Raw genomic sequence first — 15,426 nt, 5'->3', positions numbered from 1 at the left:
AGGTGGGTATTGGCAGAGGCCTCACAGAGTATTAACATAGCATAAATGTAAGCAAAAATGTCTGAAGGAAATTCCATTTTGAGGATTCATAGAAGATCGATGATGACAGGACTCAAATCACAGCAACTGAGATCATCCAAATCCCTCAAAGGAACTAGAAGCAACAGTGTCAGACAAGGCTGTTACCTTTTACACACATTTTGTGATCTCTCACACACACATATACATATTATATAGAGTGTACGTGTGTGATATGTATGTACAGTCTATTGCATATGCATATCTACACACGTATGTACAGATTTAGATCTGTTACTTTTATATGCATTTGTTGTACAATAGTAGGGCAAGTCCACATTCATATGCATCTTTCTGTACAGGTATACACAAAATGGGTCTATTCTTTCCCAAAAATTCATAAAGTGTTTATGCTATTTACACTGATAATTCCCATTACCATTAGGTAATGACAGGAAAAGGCCTCAAACAATTTCCACCTCCCTACCATTTTACTTGCATATGTGCAGGAAGAAGAAAAAACAAACCATGTGGAAAAGGCTGGAAAATGTAGAAAAACTAGTTCAATAGAATTAGATTTGGTTTACAACTGCTTTTCTCTTTTAAAAGTTTTGGAAAAACGAATGAAAAGATCTTTGCAACATTAAAAACCTGTTATTAAAACAGAGCTTCCAAGTTACAGGGTTTTCATGATGCAAAGTAATAGCAACAGAACACACACTTACGATTTTATTCTTTTCAGCCTGGATAGTGTAATGATGACTACTAGGATGAGGAAGAGCGCGAAGAGCGTAAGTAGGAATGTTATGTTTTTTCCTGCATCTCAGCTAAGAACTCTCGTAGAGGTAAAATTTCTCTCAAATGATGAAAAAAAATGGCCATAATTTATTTTTAGGATTTTACAGCACAAGTGAAACTCCCAGGATTTAAAATAGAATTTGTTTTGTATAAATTGAAGCTCCCCAATAGCAATGTCATAGGGTGAAAATGACACACGTGGACCTCTTTAGGAAAAAAAAAGCAGACTACTTTAGAACAAAACCCTTTAAGAGAATGGAGATCAGTTCATAAACATCACCTATCACAAATCTTTTGAATCTGAAGACACAAGTACAACTGATTGGCAACATTTTCTAAATCAGAATATTATCATAAAGGTACAGTAATTCCCATATATACCCATGCCACCAAATATATATCTTCCATTTCAAATTTTCTTTAAGAATACCACTCCCACATCTTCCCCTCTACTTCCCAAACATTTAAAAAAAGGCTGTCTTGGGAGCCTGGTATTTTCATGACATTTTAACAGGGCTCAATGCAATTCAATCAAAAAGAATAAAATCAACATGATATCAGAGTTAGCCTTATAACAGAAGACTATGTAGTAGAGAGTTTGGTTATTTATACAATAGTGAGGACATAATAACCCCCTACTAAATATTCACATTTCTACAATACATTCCGTCACCTCTCAACTACGTTTCTCTTTACAAAACTATGACCTACATACAATATACACATTCATATCACACATACATCCCCCCCAATGCATATTTTTTGTGTGTGTATATAATACATACATGCACACAAGCAGTCTAATTCTATATATAAGTCACAGTGGGAATTCCTTTGTGAGAAAAGGAGGGGAAAAGTTCCTGAATAAGACACTGTGGATTCCTAGATTTAATGTTCTGTCTTTTCAAATTCCAACTCACAGAGCTAACTGGAATAAATACATTAAAAAAAAGTCTTACAGACTTGGCTTACAGCTTCCAGCTACAGTAGTTGGATTTTTAATTTGATCTATTTACCCTGTAACTAAACTTCTAACCATCATAGGTACAAACCACAGATAAATTATTGCAGAATGTAATATTCAAAAAAAAAGTTACAGGAGCAGTAATATAAGGGGTAAAAAGAGTCTATGTTTTGTTGATATAGGATACCATTTTATTTATTTATATATATATATAATCTGCAAGGTAGCAAAGAATAGCTGTACACCTTGACACGGCAAAGATCCAGTGTAAAAAGGTGCTTCACTAGTTTTTGTTTCTCCAAAAAAGCTTGTATATAATTTTATAGCTATTAAAAACACATATGCAACATAATTCATTACACTCAATACAGCTTTAGTATAAAACTTATAATTTATGAGGTGATGTTAATAGCATAAATTAATATACCATTTCTCTTAAAATCTACAATAAGTATTCTGAAAGCTCATTGGGGAAGGGTATCTTTAAATAAAAGTTTAAAGCTGAGCGTGATGAAAAAAGATTCTGTATGTTGAACTTGAGATGAGAGCCCCGAGAAGAGAAAGAGTCCCTAAGCCAGACACTGTGGACTATAAAACTGAACAAGATTTCTCTTTTTTGCGCTCTCACATAGATGACGCTCTACCTTAAATTATTATTTACTTCTAAAACTATTTACTTTTTATGTTAACTGCCCTTATTTCCGCAAGGAATCCCTGAGACATACCCAAAACTGTACAGTGAAAATAAATCACTGTTCAGAGAAACTGGTTCAACCCCTTCTAAATAGGTGTAGATTCTTTATATGAGAACCAAACTGCCCATCACTTCGGCATGGATCTATTTCCACTGGAACCAACTATACTTTAAGATGCAGGTTAGAGAGTCATTTCAGGGTAAATCAGTCTGCTCCAAAGTAGATACAATAGTGTAGCAATGAGTTGCATTAAAGCAATCTTCACCACAGTTAGTTTTCGGGGAGATGTTTAGGAATACTGCCTAGCTGGAGTTGACTTCAGTGAGCACTGGCTTAAAAGAAACCTGAAGGTGGGCAAAATATTACCATTACTAGACCAAGTTCAACATGTGTATTCAATTCATACCCATATGCTGTGTGCGTGTGTATGTATGTGGTATGTGTATGCTGCGGAGGGCTATGGGGGGGGGGAATAAAGAATGCACCACCGTACACTGAAGGTATAGTTGTAAAATCCAAAGCCTAGATTTTATACTATTAATTTTCAAACTGAATTCTACGAGCCAGGGAAGACGAACACGTGCACTTCAGGTTATCTAAAAAAGTGGGGAGTGAAGGGAAAAGAATGACAAGGTAATTTTTCCAAATGCTGTCTCCATACTGCAATGCAAAGCCTGTTTCCTTCTTCTGCACTTCCACTACATAGCCTCATTACACGATGGCAAGAAAAGCAGAACATGTGAAACCAGAATAAAATAGGGGGGAAAAAGCAAAAAATTCCAACCTGCAATATGACAATCAAATATAGGAACGTTTTTTAGGTTTGCTTAGATACTAAGTCTCCAAACTCAGCAATTATTCTTCCACCTAGAAATGCAGTCCCCAATGGCTAAAAAAATTGTCATCTCCTGTTGCTGTAATTTGCTTTCCTTTGCCAATGGGAAGCCTCATTCTACCCCAAAATATTAGTACACTTAAACAGTATATTTGCCTCATTTTACTAGGGTTTGTTTTGTTTTTTTAACTTTTTGCTAGAACTAAATACCTTCATGAATCCACTCTAAAAGATTTGGTTTAATTCTGTTAAGTAGGAAGGCTTTTCCATCATTGTATCCACCCCTAACTTTCGTAGGACTCCTGCTGTGGGTATTTATGACACTTTTTCTTTAACAAAAAAGATACAAAGAAGTTTTCTAGGCGATTTTCTACCAATAACTTACCTTAAAATACAAGAAACTTCTGGGAAGAAAAATGCTCATTTAACTTTCTTGAGCATGCACATTTTCTCTCCCCTCCTGGTGACAAAACCTACACAGTATTCTCAGCAGCTACTTCACAATATGCCATGAGATATCATTTTACTCAATATTCTCATCTATTGCACCATAGCTCTAGGCTCCAAACTTTTATTATGAATCTCCAACACAAAACTGTGTTAAAAGGCAAAAAAGCAAGCAAAAAATGAAAGAAACCCTCTGATTCAAGCAACACCTTTGGAAGAAAACCGTACCTAAGGATACTCCTTTGCCTATCTCAAGAGTATGTCTTCACTGCAAGCTTAGTCTGGACTCTTAATTAGGTGTTGCCCCTAACCTCCTTCCTGTCTGCATACACAAGAAATTATTCAGACTTTTAACCCTGGCCAACTGACTAAGGGGGTGGATTAGAGCCTGACAGTCCTTCAGTATCTTCCCATATATCCTCCTCAAGTGCCCAAAAGCTCACAAAATTTCACTAGAAAAGAGCTCAACCTATTCCAGCACACAGCACTATGAGAATTGGCCCAGAAGTTCTCATGACACAACCGGAAGAGCCTAACACCCGTGATGACGCTGTAACTCGGATAGGGCTTTGCAGTACGACTGATGACAGTTGGGTTAAGATGACCTACATGTCCATTGCTTGAACTAACTCTGCAGTGAAGATGCCCCTTCAAAATAATTCATTTTCATCCTCCTTCAGGACGTTCTTTCTTCCCAGCAAAGAAAATCAAAGCCGAATCGGATGTGGGAGGGGGTCAGAGAAAACTGTTAGAAATTAAGTTCTGTTCTGAGTTCCTGAGTACATTGTAGGGAGCAGATCCTCAGGTAAATTGGTGCAGTTCTACCAGAGCCAACCAAGATGACTCACTGATCCCCTGCTGAGAATCAGACTTGATTTCTAAACACTGGGATCACTCTGGGTGCATCTACACGAGACACTACTGTGCAGTAGCAGTGAGCTATTGTGCAGTAGCGTTGGCAGGCACTAACCATGATGCGACGCTACTGTGCAGTTGATCATTGCTACTGAGCAGTAGTGTCTGAGAAAAACCGCGGGGACGCTACTGCGCAGTAACTGCGGTTACTGCATAGTCCGCCGCACATGCAGACGCAGCCACTGAGAATGACAGCTAGAAAAAGAAAATCATGCAGTTGGCAATGCACCTCCCAGTGAAACTGTTATTTTTAAAACAAAGAAGATCCCCCCACTGCTCTCAATCATTCATAACAGAAGAGACATTTCTCTTGCATTTGTACTTCCAATCTCATCTCCAATATTTTGCCCAGTAGGTATAAACTTCTCAGGAAACAACCATAGAAATAAGAACTATGAATTACAAAGAAAACAATCCCTCATTTCATTAACCTGCTGCATGCCACCAAGGAGCCTATCTTTTGTACAGTCCATCACTCAACGGGTTAAGCAGAATTACAATCTGTTTTTTCTGAACAAATATTTTAACATTTAAACATTAGCAAAAGTTGTACTGATGTGTAAAGAAATAAGGCAATCAGCACAATAGAGGAAACAAAACAGCATCATGACAAAAGGGGAGGGCTGAGATGATGCAACTTTTTAGAGATGCTTCTAATAATACAGCAAGTAGTAGAGGCAATGAATCAGTTCCAGACTCTATCCATACACAAATGCAACACCTATTAATGCCAATGGGAGTTAGGCCTGCTCATGACACTGCTGTTTGCTCAATAAATTAAAAGGTAAAGGCACGCCATATGAACATTAACTGATACTACTTTATAAACCAGGCTGGCATTGCGCGATCCCTCACTGGCCTCCACACATTGTCCTGGCAAAACTAATTGTGTCACGACTGTAATTTCTTTCAAAGATTAGGCTTCTGTGCTAAGACAAACTGATATTACATTACCACCAGAAATAACATTATTGCTTAGTGTCATTTTGTTCTGTGCCAAATTCTTTTTCATTCTATAAAACCTGAACTTTACGTAAAGAAATTAACCCTTGGGCTACACAAGTTTTATTCCACTTGTTTTCTGCACAAGTGGCATATAAATATCAAGTGTTCAAAATGAAAGGGTTAGAACTGCTACATGGACTCTTTGGTGAAAGAGGAATTTTGTGCTAATTGCTGTATTATAGAAGGTATACTTTCCTTGAATGCTGTTGGGGAACTATATTAAAAGGCCATGTGAAACCTCAGGTGGAAAAATCTTAATTCCTGGAGAGACAGGAATGAAATGTCTGGCTACATAAGCCCCCAGTCCTTGAGCTTACTGCTTCCAGCATTACTTGGGTGGTGATCCTGTTAGGTGAACAGAACTCCAGTGAAATCAACAGGCTCTCTGTTGAAGTTGAGATTCACTTGCACAGAGCTCACTGAACATTTAGAAACTGAAATCCTAACTGCTTCCTAAACTGCAATGTCCTAAAGTTGATTACATTTAAATCTGTTGAACTGAAGCTGCAACTAACAACAATCTTGACCATTTCAGGAAAAATACACACGGATCTCTATTCTAATACATGCAAATGAAAAACTATATTTAAAAAGTGCAAATTTATTCCGCTCACTGAAAAATGTTATGCAGTTGATGTTTAGGCAGAAATCACCAAGGGATGCATGAAACTGAGATTTAAGGAGGGGATCTTTAAGCTGCCTTAAGGGAATTTGGGTACATAATTCTGGCTGATTTTAAACAGAAATTATTAATCTTAATTTCTTTAGGCAGTTTTGAAAATACCAGCCTAAACAAATTATTGCGTTACAGGCCAGGCTCTGTTCTAAGTTACACTGGTGTAAATCCACAGTAACTAAATTTGACTAAAAAATGTTCCACAATGCCTACCATCATAAATTGAAAAGAGAATCTGGCCTTTAAGCATGTTTTTCACTGTTTGAAAAAGTGGAGTAAGAAGGGCTGCTGCTGTTCCAGATCAAATTTTGATGAAATACAAACAGTATTTCATGGAACTAGTCACTTGAATCGGTTCACTTTAACATGCTGTAAAATAACTATAGGCAGATTTAAGAACTGACCTCTACATGTTTGTTCGCCCTTCTTTTTCAGCCAGTAATCCCAAACATTGAAGAAGGTATATGATACAGTGAGAAACATCTGCAAACAAAATATCTGTTTCCTCAGTAGTATGGGGGGCAGCACGCAAAAAAGGCAATACAGAAAAAAAAATCCAGTCAGCTTTGCTTCATTTCACAATACCAGTGGGGATTCCTCAACCAGCATGACAATCACAAGCAGGATTGTTTAGGCTTCATTTCAACCTTTTACATGATTTTAAAACATTCACATCTGTTACAAGCATATTTAAAATCACACTTAAGAATATTAGGGTGTATTATATATTATCATGCCCTGTTTTACTAAATATGGAAATACTGACTTCATAATGTCAAAAGCAAAAACATATTTTCCCCTCCACTAGCGTTTCAGCAAGGGATGTACACATCATCCTTATTCCTTTATAAATAATAATAAAAAAGACAAGGCTGTCAAAAAGAAGGGAATGGCTATAACTGGGATAGAAACCAGAGGTAGGCTAGGTTTCAATCCTTGTCCTTAGGAAGTTTGGGAGGAGACTGTTTGGGTAGGGGATTTTGGTTTGAGCCTGATTGCTAACATAAAATAGAGTCCACAAATGGAGGGAAAACATATTATTCAACATCACTAGGGAATAATGAGCTTGATTCAATGCTCCCCTGATTGAAGAAAATATTAATCCTCTCCATTAGATGTGTTCTATGTTTCTTTTTATCATATAAATTAAGCTAGACTATATGCAGCCAAAAATCTTACATTGTAACAAATAATGAAACCTGTCTTCAACAGGAAAGGAAGATATGCCTCTTCTATCTTCTCTTATATGCATCTTTGAAGTAAACCAAACAGTGGAGACTTCTTATACCTATTGAGCAGTTGTTTTTACAGTCAGCCAAGTCACAGAGTAGAGTAGATTGTTTGACCCTTATAAAGTCACAAGCTTTTTTTTTCTGATTAACGGATACAAGTAAACTCCTCATGATTTTATTTTTTTAATTCTTTAGGGAAAAAAAAGATATAAAAGGAATCTACCACATCTCTTTATAAAGAGGTCAAGTTATTAGAGGCAAGACTAAAAACGATCTTTAGCAAACAGGCAAGAAGAGCAACATAGTAAGAAATTCTTTCTATCCACATTATCTCCATATTTTGCTTAAGTTGTCTTTTGGTTAGGGGTGATCATCACTCACACACCAGCCAGTACCTACATACATTCGGCTCCCCATACAGAACAATCTCACAAATGTCTCAAAAACTGTATGGCTCCCAGTACAAAACCACTACTATTATAGAAGGAGTATCAGTAGCAAAAGAGTGTGAGAAATTCATCAATTTTAAACTTACCAAAGGGGTTTAACCTAGACTTGTCTGAATAGGTAGCATATACCATAGGATTCTTCCAGTTTCAGCTAGGAGATACCTGCCAGGCAAGGACTCCTGGATACAGTCATATTTGAAAAGGCAAACCATCCACACTACAAGGCCACAGTAATTCAGCAATGGAGGGAATTTCTGCGTGGGAATCTTGACTACATCATTATTTCCATCCTATTTTTCTCTGTTCTCTCCCTATGCCAACTTTGTAAACAGCAACAATCCTCAGTGCTGTGGGAAAACAGGCAAAGCTGATTTGCCCTGGTCAGTCAATCCCCTCTCTGCTCAACATACTTAAATAGGGGAGGGGGAAATCAGCATGCAGTAGGAACAGAGACTGATTTTAGGAGAAAATTATCTTCCTCATCAAAGATTTAAAGGAACTACTGCTCCCCCCAGACACACACACGCACACAGAGGAAGTCAAAAAACTATTTTTAAGTTGTCAATAATTGAACCATGGTCTTGATGTAGTGCTTCAGTGCACCGTTATCAAACCAAAGTGCAGAGCCAATTTTTCATGCCATGTTCTACCTTAAAAAAAAAAAGTGACTTCTGCCCACAGAAAACTTCCTAGATGTGCTAATGGGATGGAATGCACTGATCTGAACCCTAGGAAACAGTAACGTGCAATGGTTATCTGAGGTATCTTCCCATTTCTAGGTCTTACTGCTAAGATCAATTACATCCAGTAACTGTGCTGTATCCTTAAGGAAATTATTGGGCAATGGTGAACCTGCCCATAGTAAATGAGCACCAGTGCATAAAAGCACATGTGAACACTAGAGCAAGGTTCACTGAGGGGTGACCCTGGTCAGGACTGAAGCAGAGCTTTAACACCCTCTTTAAAAAAAAAAAATCTTTAAAAGGAAAAGGGGAGGACAAGAAAGAGGAAAGAAGATAGAAAACACAGGGTCCCCATCTGCCTGCAAATATACAGACAGACAAGCTCAGTTGGAAGTGGTGAAGGGAGCAGATGCATTATTGGTACTAGTAGCTGTGGCACCTGTTACTGTGAAGCCTGTGGGAGGAGCTATGGAGCTGTGGCTGGGCTGCAGGTCCTTGGGAATGCCACTGTGTGAGCTCAGCTGGTGGCCAAAGGCGGCGCTGAACTGAGGGAGTTGCTGTTTGGGGGAAGTGGAGGCCATTAGTTCAGCAGAGGAAGGACCCATGCCACTAAAACTGGTCTGTGGTAACCCCGGAAGCACACTGGAGCTGTTGGGGGTCACAGTGGCGAAGGCAGGCTGTGTGGTCTCTGAGTGCGAGGTGGTAGGTGGTGTGGAAAGGGAAGTGGAAAGAAGGTGTCCATCTGCACCAAGAAGGTTGCTAAATGGAGAGGGATCACCAAGATTGACAGGGAGATTTCCCCAGTGAGTTCTGGGGTTCACCACCCCACTAAGTGGCACATCCAGCTGCGTTGGGAGCAAGTGCTGTGCCATAATGGGCATCTCTGCTGAGAATGTAGCTGCCAAGTTATCACCAGAATAGGATGTGGTATGGGGGGATGTGATATGGTCGCTGTAGGGAGACGGCACATGCTCACTATCGTAATGGCTTCCATGGGGTGAGGAGTGTGAATGGTCACTGCTGTATTGCTGTCGTGAGGTGATTAGGTCATCTGCCTTGCTCAGCAGCTGGGCAGGGTGTGGCCTCTGGGAGGCATGGCTGCCATCATGAAGTCCATGAAACTGTCCTGGGAAGGCTCTCTCCCCAAGTCCACTCTGGCTTATCAGAGTGGCAGAAGTAAGGCCGACGTTGGCTGGGGCAGAGAATTGCCCCTGGATCTGCCCTGCCAGGGGCGTAGGTGGATTGGACAAGGTAGCAGAACGGAGCAAGTTTTCATCCAGCTCCAGACCGGAGAAATTATCATGTACTATGCGCCCATTCAACAGCTCCCCCAGGTCCGTGTTAACCTCTCGGCTCAAGGACTGGATTCCTGGAGCTCCAGCACCTGTGGAGAACACCCCTATCCCTCTATCTGATAGCTCCTGAACTGGCACACCATCTGTCTGTGTAAGTACTCCAATAGTACTTAGGCACTCAAGAGAAGTTACAGCCTGCAGGGCTCGTTCCAGTTCCTCTGCCTCCTCTGTAGTAGGAAGGAGGTCTCCATTTTTACCTACAGAAACAAGGACAGAAGTTAGTGTGTTCTTCACAAGTATATGTGACATTGTGATGCTAGGAATTCAGTTGTCCAAAAGTTTAAAAATGTGATACATTTTCAGACTGACTCATGGTACAGATGGGGAAAAAACCCTCTCCTATCAGAGGTATGAGGCAGAAAAATAAAAAGTCTTCTTGTTCTCATTGGGAAAGGTTTATCAATGTAAATGCTATACACTGGGCACATCTACATGTGCATTTAAGCATGTATTAATTTTTACATAAAATAAAATAAAATAAAATAAAATAAAATATCTACCTTCAAAGAAATCAAAATCTTGCAAATCGTCAGGCAGCCGTGGTAGGACATCAGAGAAGTCCTCCTGATTCAATTCCAAGTCATGTGGAATGTCTGTGATTTCATTGGCGATGTCATCAGGCAGCTCATCTGTACTCAACTCTGGTGTGGAGGGGCTCCTGGGGAAAGAATGTTGTTAGTTCCACTCTTCAGTCTTGGTGTCTCCGTACTGCAAGCCTGGTTTAATGGTAGATACCCATCTATTTAAGGGTCTGTCTGTTCTCTACTATATTCTCCCACTATTTTTTTGAAAAGCCAACCAGAAAGTATGTTGTTTGCACATGTTTCTTTAAAACTCTTACATTCTTCTAATGATTATGCATCTATACAATGCCCATGAATGGCAAAATAGTTTCTTCATTAAACCAAGCGCTAATTGCTGTATTATAGAAGGTATACTTTCCTTGAATGCTGTTGGGGAACTATATTAAAAGGCCATGTGAAACCTCAGGTGGAAAAATCTTAATTCCTGGAGAGACAGGAATGAAATGTCTGGCTACATAAGCCCCCAGTCCTTGAGCTTACTGCTTCCAGCATTACTTGGGTGGTGATCCTGTTAGGTGAACAGAACTCCAGTGAAATCAACAGGCTCTCTGTTGAAGTTGAGATTCACTTGCACAGAGCTCACTGAACATTTAGAAACTGAAATCCTAACTGCTTCCTAAACTGCAATGTCCTAAAGTTGATTACATTTAAATCTGTTGAACTGAAGCTGCAACTAACAACAATCTTGACCATTTCAGGAAAAATACACACGGATCTCTATTCTAATACATGCAAATGAAAAACTATATTTAAAAAGTGCAAATTTATTCCGCTCACTGAAAAATGTTATGCAGTTGATGTTTAGGCAGAAATCACCAAGGGATGCATGAAACTGAGATTTAAGGAGGGGATCTTTAAGCTGCCTTAAGGGAATTTGGGTACATAATTCTGGCTGATTTTAAACAGAAATTATTAATCTTAATTTCTTTAGGCAGTTTTGAAAATACCAGCCTAAACAAATTATTGCGTTACAGGCCAGGCTCTGTTCTAAGTTACACTGGTGTAAATCCACAGTAACTAAATTTGACTAAAAAATGTTCCACAATGCCTACCATCATAAATTGAAAAGAGAATCTGGCCTTTAAGCATGTTTTTCACTGTTTGAAAAAGTGGAGTAAGAAGGGCTGCTGCTGTTCCAGATCAAATTTTGATGAAATACAAACAGTATTTCATGGAACTAGTCACTTGAATCGGTTCACTTTAACATGCTGTAAAATAACTATAGGCAGATTTAAGAACTGACCTCTACATGTTTGTTCGCCCTTCTTTTTCAGCCAGTAATCCCAAACATTGAAGAAGGTATATGATACAGTGAGAAACATCTGCAAACAAAATATCTGTTTCCTCAGTAGTATGGGGGGCAGCACGCAAAAAAGGCAATACAGAAAAAAAAATCCAGTCAGCTTTGCTTCATTTCACAATACCAGTGGGGATTCCTCAACCAGCATGACAATCACAAGCAGGATTGTTTAGGCTTCATTTCAACCTTTTACATGATTTTAAAACATTCACATCTGTTACAAGCATATTTAAAATCACACTTAAGAATATTAGGGTGTATTATATATTATCATGCCCTGTTTTACTAAATATGGAAATACTGACTTCATAATGTCAAAAGCAAAAACATATTTTCCCCTCCACTAGCGTTTCAGCAAGGGATGTACACATCATCCTTATTCCTTTATAAATAATAATAAAAAAGACAAGGCTGTCAAAAAGAAGGGAATGGCTATAACTGGGATAGAAACCAGAGGTAGGCTAGGTTTCAATCCTTGTCCTTAGGAAGTTTGGGAGGAGACTGTTTGGGTAGGGGATTTTGGTTTGAGCCTGATTGCTAACATAAAATAGAGTCCACAAATGGAGGGAAAACATATTATTCAACATCACTAGGGAATAATGAGCTTGATTCAATGCTCCCCTGATTGAAGAAAATATTAATCCTCTCCATTAGATGTGTTCTATGTTTCTTTTTATCATATAAATTAAGCTAGACTATATGCAGCCAAAAATCTTACATTGTAACAAATAATGAAACCTGTCTTCAACAGGAAAGGAAGATATGCCTCTTCTATCTTCTCTTATATGCATCTTTGAAGTAAACCAAACAGTGGAGACTTCTTATACCTATTGAGCAGTTGTTTTTACAGTCAGCCAAGTCACAGAGTAGAGTAGATTGTTTGACCCTTATAAAGTCACAAGCTTTTTTTTTCTGATTAACGGATACAAGTAAACTCCTCATGATTTTATTTTTTTAATTCTTTAGGGAAAAAAAAGATATAAAAGGAATCTACCACATCTCTTTATAAAGAGGTCAAGTTATTAGAGGCAAGACTAAAAACGATCTTTAGCAAACAGGCAAGAAGAGCAACATAGTAAGAAATTCTTTCTATCCACATTATCTCCATATTTTGCTTAAGTTGTCTTTTGGTTAGGGGTGATCATCACTCACACACCAGCCAGTACCTACATACATTCGGCTCCCCATACAGAACAATCTCACAAATGTCTCAAAAACTGTATGGCTCCCAGTACAAAACCACTACTATTATAGAAGGAGTATCAGTAGCAAAAGAGTGTGAGAAATTCATCAATTTTAAACTTACCAAAGGGGTTTAACCTAGACTTGTCTGAATAGGTAGCATATACCATAGGATTCTTCCAGTTTCAGCTAGGAGATACCTGCCAGGCAAGGACTCCTGGATACAGTCATATTTGAAAAGGCAAACCATCCACACTACAAGGCCACAGTAATTCAGCAATGGAGGGAATTTCTGCGTGGGAATCTTGACTACATCATTATTTCCATCCTATTTTTCTCTGTTCTCTCCCTATGCCAACTTTGTAAACAGCAACAATCCTCAGTGCTGTGGGAAAACAGGCAAAGCTGATTTGCCCTGGTCAGTCAATCCCCTCTCTGCTCAACATACTTAAATAGGGGAGGGGGAAATCAGCATGCAGTAGGAACAGAGACTGATTTTAGGAGAAAATTATCTTCCTCATCAAAGATTTAAAGGAACTACTGCTCCCCCCAGACACACACACGCACACAGAGGAAGTCAAAAAACTATTTTTAAGTTGTCAATAATTGAACCATGGTCTTGATGTAGTGCTTCAGTGCACCGTTATCAAACCAAAGTGCAGAGCCAATTTTTCATGCCATGTTCTACCTTAAAAAAAAAAAGTGACTTCTGCCCACAGAAAACTTCCTAGATGTGCTAATGGGATGGAATGCACTGATCTGAACCCTAGGAAACAGTAACGTGCAATGGTTATCTGAGGTATCTTCCCATTTCTAGGTCTTACTGCTAAGATCAATTACATCCAGTAACTGTGCTGTATCCTTAAGGAAATTATTGGGCAATGGTGAACCTGCCCATAGTAAATGAGCACCAGTGCATAAAAGCACATGTGAACACTAGAGCAAGGTTCACTGAGGGGTGACCCTGGTCAGGACTGAAGCAGAGCTTTAACACCCTCTTTAAAAAAAAAAAATCTTTAAAAGGAAAAGGGGAGGACAAGAAAGAGGAAAGAAGATAGAAAACACAGGGTCCCCATCTGCCTGCAAATATACAGACAGACAAGCTCAGTTGGAAGTGGTGAAGGGAGCAGATGCATTATTGGTACTAGTAGCTGTGGCACCTGTTACTGTGAAGCCTGTGGGAGGAGCTATGGAGCTGTGGCTGGGCTGCAGGTCCTTGGGAATGCCACTGTGTGAGCTCAGCTGGTGGCCAAAGGCGGCGCTGAACTGAGGGAGTTGCTGTTTGGGGGAAGTGGAGGCCATTAGTTCAGCAGAGGAAGGACCCATGCCACTAAAACTGGTCTGTGGTAACCCCGGAAGCACACTGGAGCTGTTGGGGGTCACAGTGGCGAAGGCAGGCTGTGTGGTCTCTGAGTGCGAGGTGGTAGGTGGTGTGGAAAGGGAAGTGGAAAGAAGGTGTCCATCTGCACCAAGAAGGTTGCTAAATGGAGAGGGATCACCAAGATTGACAGGGAGATTTCCCCAGTGAGTTCTGGGGTTCACCACCCCACTAAGTGGCACATCCAGCTGCGTTGGGAGCAAGTGCTGTGCCATAATGGGCATCTCTGCTGAGAATGTAGCTGCCAAGTTATCACCAGAATAGGATGTGGTATGGGGGGATGTGATATGGTCGCTGTAGGGAGACGGCACATGCTCACTATCGTAATGGCTTCCATGGGGTGAGGAGTGTGAATGGTCACTGCTGTATTGCTGTCGTGAGGTGATTAGGTCATCTGCCTTGCTCAGCAGCTGGGCAGGGTGTGGCCTCTGGGAGGCATGGCTGCCATCATGAAGTCCATGAAACTGTCCTGGGAAGGCTCTCTCCCCAAGTCCACTCTGGCTTATCAGAGTGGCAGAAGTAAGGCCGACGTTGGCTGGGGCAGAGAATTGCCCCTGGATCTGCCCTGCCAGGGGCGTAGGTGGATTGGACAAGGTAGCAGAACGGAGCAAGTTTTCATCCAGCTCCAGACCGGAGAAATTATCATGTACTATGCGCCCATTCAACAGCTCCCCCAGGTCCGTGTTAACCTCTCGGCTCAAGGACTGGATTCCTGGAGCTCCAGCACCTGTGGAGAACACCCCTATCCCTCTATCTGATAGCTCCTGAACTGGCACACCATCTGTCTGTGTAAGTACTCCAATAGTACTTAGGCACTCAAGAGAAGTTACAGCCTGCAGGGCTCGTTCCAGTTCCTCTGCCTCCTCTGTAGTAGGAAGGAGGTCTCCATTTTTACCTACAGAAACAAGGA

General features: G+C 40.0%; 2 protein-coding genes across 9 annotated transcripts in view; both read right to left on the bottom strand.

The window, feature by feature from the left end:
* Positions 1 to 808: 808 nt before the first annotated feature.
* Positions 809 to 11,349, bottom strand: LOC102386941 (INO80 complex subunit D-like). Its single transcript, XM_006029557.3, has 3 exons — positions 11,240 to 11,349; positions 10,573 to 10,730; positions 809 to 10,269 (listed from the first exon to the last, which is right to left on the bottom strand). Exons 1-3 carry the CDS (start codon positions 11,347 to 11,349, stop codon positions 9,101 to 9,103), a joined length of 1,437 nt encoding a protein of 478 aa, XP_006029619.1. The 3' UTR covers positions 809 to 9,100.
* The window catches only part of INO80D (INO80 complex subunit D), a 47,433-nt gene continuing 43,001 nt past the window's right edge, over positions 10,995 to 15,426 (bottom strand). For all 8 annotated transcript variants that reach the window (XM_025211034.1, XM_025211035.1, XM_025211038.1 and 5 more), the window contains one exon: positions 10,995 to 15,411. In XM_025211034.1, coding sequence (XP_025066819.1) covers positions 14,243 to 15,411 — 1,169 coding nt within the window. In that variant the 3' untranslated portion in view covers positions 10,995 to 14,242. The remainder of the gene's footprint in view (positions 15,412 to 15,426) is intronic.

The sequence above is a fragment of the Alligator sinensis genome, unplaced genomic scaffold, assembly GCF_000455745.1.
Source record: "Alligator sinensis unplaced genomic scaffold, ASM45574v1 scaffold372_1, whole genome shotgun sequence".
Lineage (NCBI taxonomy): Eukaryota > Metazoa > Chordata > Crocodylia > Alligatoridae > Alligator > Alligator sinensis.
This window is presented reverse-complemented; position numbering and strand designations above follow the sequence as displayed.